This window comes from Piliocolobus tephrosceles, chromosome 21, assembly GCF_002776525.5.
Source record: "Piliocolobus tephrosceles isolate RC106 chromosome 21, ASM277652v3, whole genome shotgun sequence".
NCBI classification, from domain to species: Eukaryota; Metazoa; Chordata; class Mammalia; order Primates; family Cercopithecidae; genus Piliocolobus; species Piliocolobus tephrosceles.
In genome coordinates, this window is record NC_045454.1 from 52,485,928 (window position 1) to 52,487,547 (window position 1,620).

Sequence of the window (1,620 nt, forward strand, 5' to 3'; positions counted from 1 at the left end):
TTCCCTCCCCTGCCCTTCCCTCCCCAGCCCTTCCCTCCCCAGTCCTTCCCTCTGTGATTCATGTCTGACTCACAATGCAGGCATCATATTTTGTCTCCAGAGGGGCAGCAGCCTCTTGGTCCCCGGGGCCCCCAATCCTCACCATGGAGGGAGAGGGGAACCCAGGCTAAGGCTCAGGAGCTGGGTCCAGGGCTCCTTCCTTGGGGAATCTGGGCCCAGGTGGTGACCTGAGGGCTTTGGGCTGCAGGCTCAGGGCCAGGCTTGTACGTCCTGCCGTCCACCGTGGGCTTCATCAACCACGACTGCACCAGGGTGGCCGGTCCCGCCTACTCGCTCGCCCGGAGGCCCAGTGAGGGTAAGGCGGGCGGGCGGGCGGCTGGGGGCTTCCCTCATCCTCCAGTGATCCCCCAGGGGCACCGATGGGTGTCCTTACCCCTTAGCTCCAGGCCCCCAGTTAGTGGGGCAGGAAGCAGGCAGGGCTGGGCTCTACGACTTGCTCCACCTCCTACTTGCTGTGACACCTCAGGCTGCTGCTGTCCCTCTGTTTTTTCACTGATGAAGAGAATGGAAGGAGAAAGAGTGTTGTAGGGAGGTGAAGACCTGTACCTGCCTTCCCGCGTTTGCAATTCCTTGCTGCTTGGTCTTAGGCAAGTTGCTTAAGTGCTCTGCAACTCAGTTTCTGTTAAAAGTTAACAATACTAGGCCAGGCGCGGTGGCTCACGCCCCTAATCCCAGCACTTTGGGAGGCCGAGGCGGGCGGATCACAAGGTCAGGAGATCGAGACCATCCTGGCTAACACGGTGAAACCCCGTCTTTACTAAAAAATACAAAAAATTAGCCGGGCGAGGTGGCGGGCGCCTGTAGTCCCAGCTACTCGGGAGGCTGAGGCAGGAGAATGACGCAAACCCGGGAGGCGGAGCTTGCAGTGAGCTGAGATCCGGCCACTGCACTCCAGCCTGGGTGACAGAGCGAGACTCCGTCTCAAAAAACAAAACAAAAAAAACCAGGAGGTCGAGGCTGCCGTGAGCTATGATCACACCACTGCACTCCAGCCTGGGTGACATAGTGAGACCTCGTCTTAAAACAAATTAAAAAAAAAGAAAAAATAGTAGCCACAGTGTTGCATAGCGATTAGTAAGGGTTCAGTAAATGCAGGCTGTCGGGTGTGAGGCTGAGCCTGTTTTTCCATTATGAAGGTGGGGGCTTCCCAGGCCTGGCCCATCTCACAGGGCTGTCGTGTATCTCTGTGGACATTCCTGGCTGCTTGGGCAGGCAGCACGGCGGGAGGGCAGCACGGCAGGAGGGCAGCACAGCGGGAGGGCAGCATGGCGCGCACTGGCTCGCTGTGCCAGGGGCTGGTGGCCTTGCCCTGTGGTGCTTGCTCCTGTCTAGAATGGGCGCAGTGGCTGCAACAGGCTCTGACGGAGTGACACGGCTCAGGCGTGGACTGCGCCTGATGCACAGGGAGCTGCTGGTGTGCATTAGTGGTGCTGCTACCACGGGCCAGCGGATCTCAGTGCTCCCATGTTCCATCCCTCCATCAGTGCTCCCAAATTCCATCCCTCCATCAGTGCTCCCAAATTCCATCCCTCCATCAGTGCTCCCAAATTCCATCCCTCC

General features: G+C 58.8%; 1 protein-coding gene across 2 annotated transcripts in view; it reads left to right on the plus strand.

The window, feature by feature from the left end:
* The window catches only part of ODF3L2 (outer dense fiber of sperm tails 3 like 2), a 7,906-nt gene that overhangs the window by 1,197 nt on the left and 5,089 nt on the right, over positions 1 to 1,620 (plus strand). Inside the window, exon 2 of one of the 2 annotated variants that reach the window (XM_023195732.1) lies at positions 248 to 355. The exons of the other annotated variant lie outside the window; for it this stretch is intronic. Within the exon in view, the coding sequence (XP_023051500.1) occupies positions 248 to 355 (108 nt within the window). The remainder of the gene's footprint in view (positions 1 to 247; positions 356 to 1,620) is intronic. 2 annotated transcript variants of the gene reach the window in all.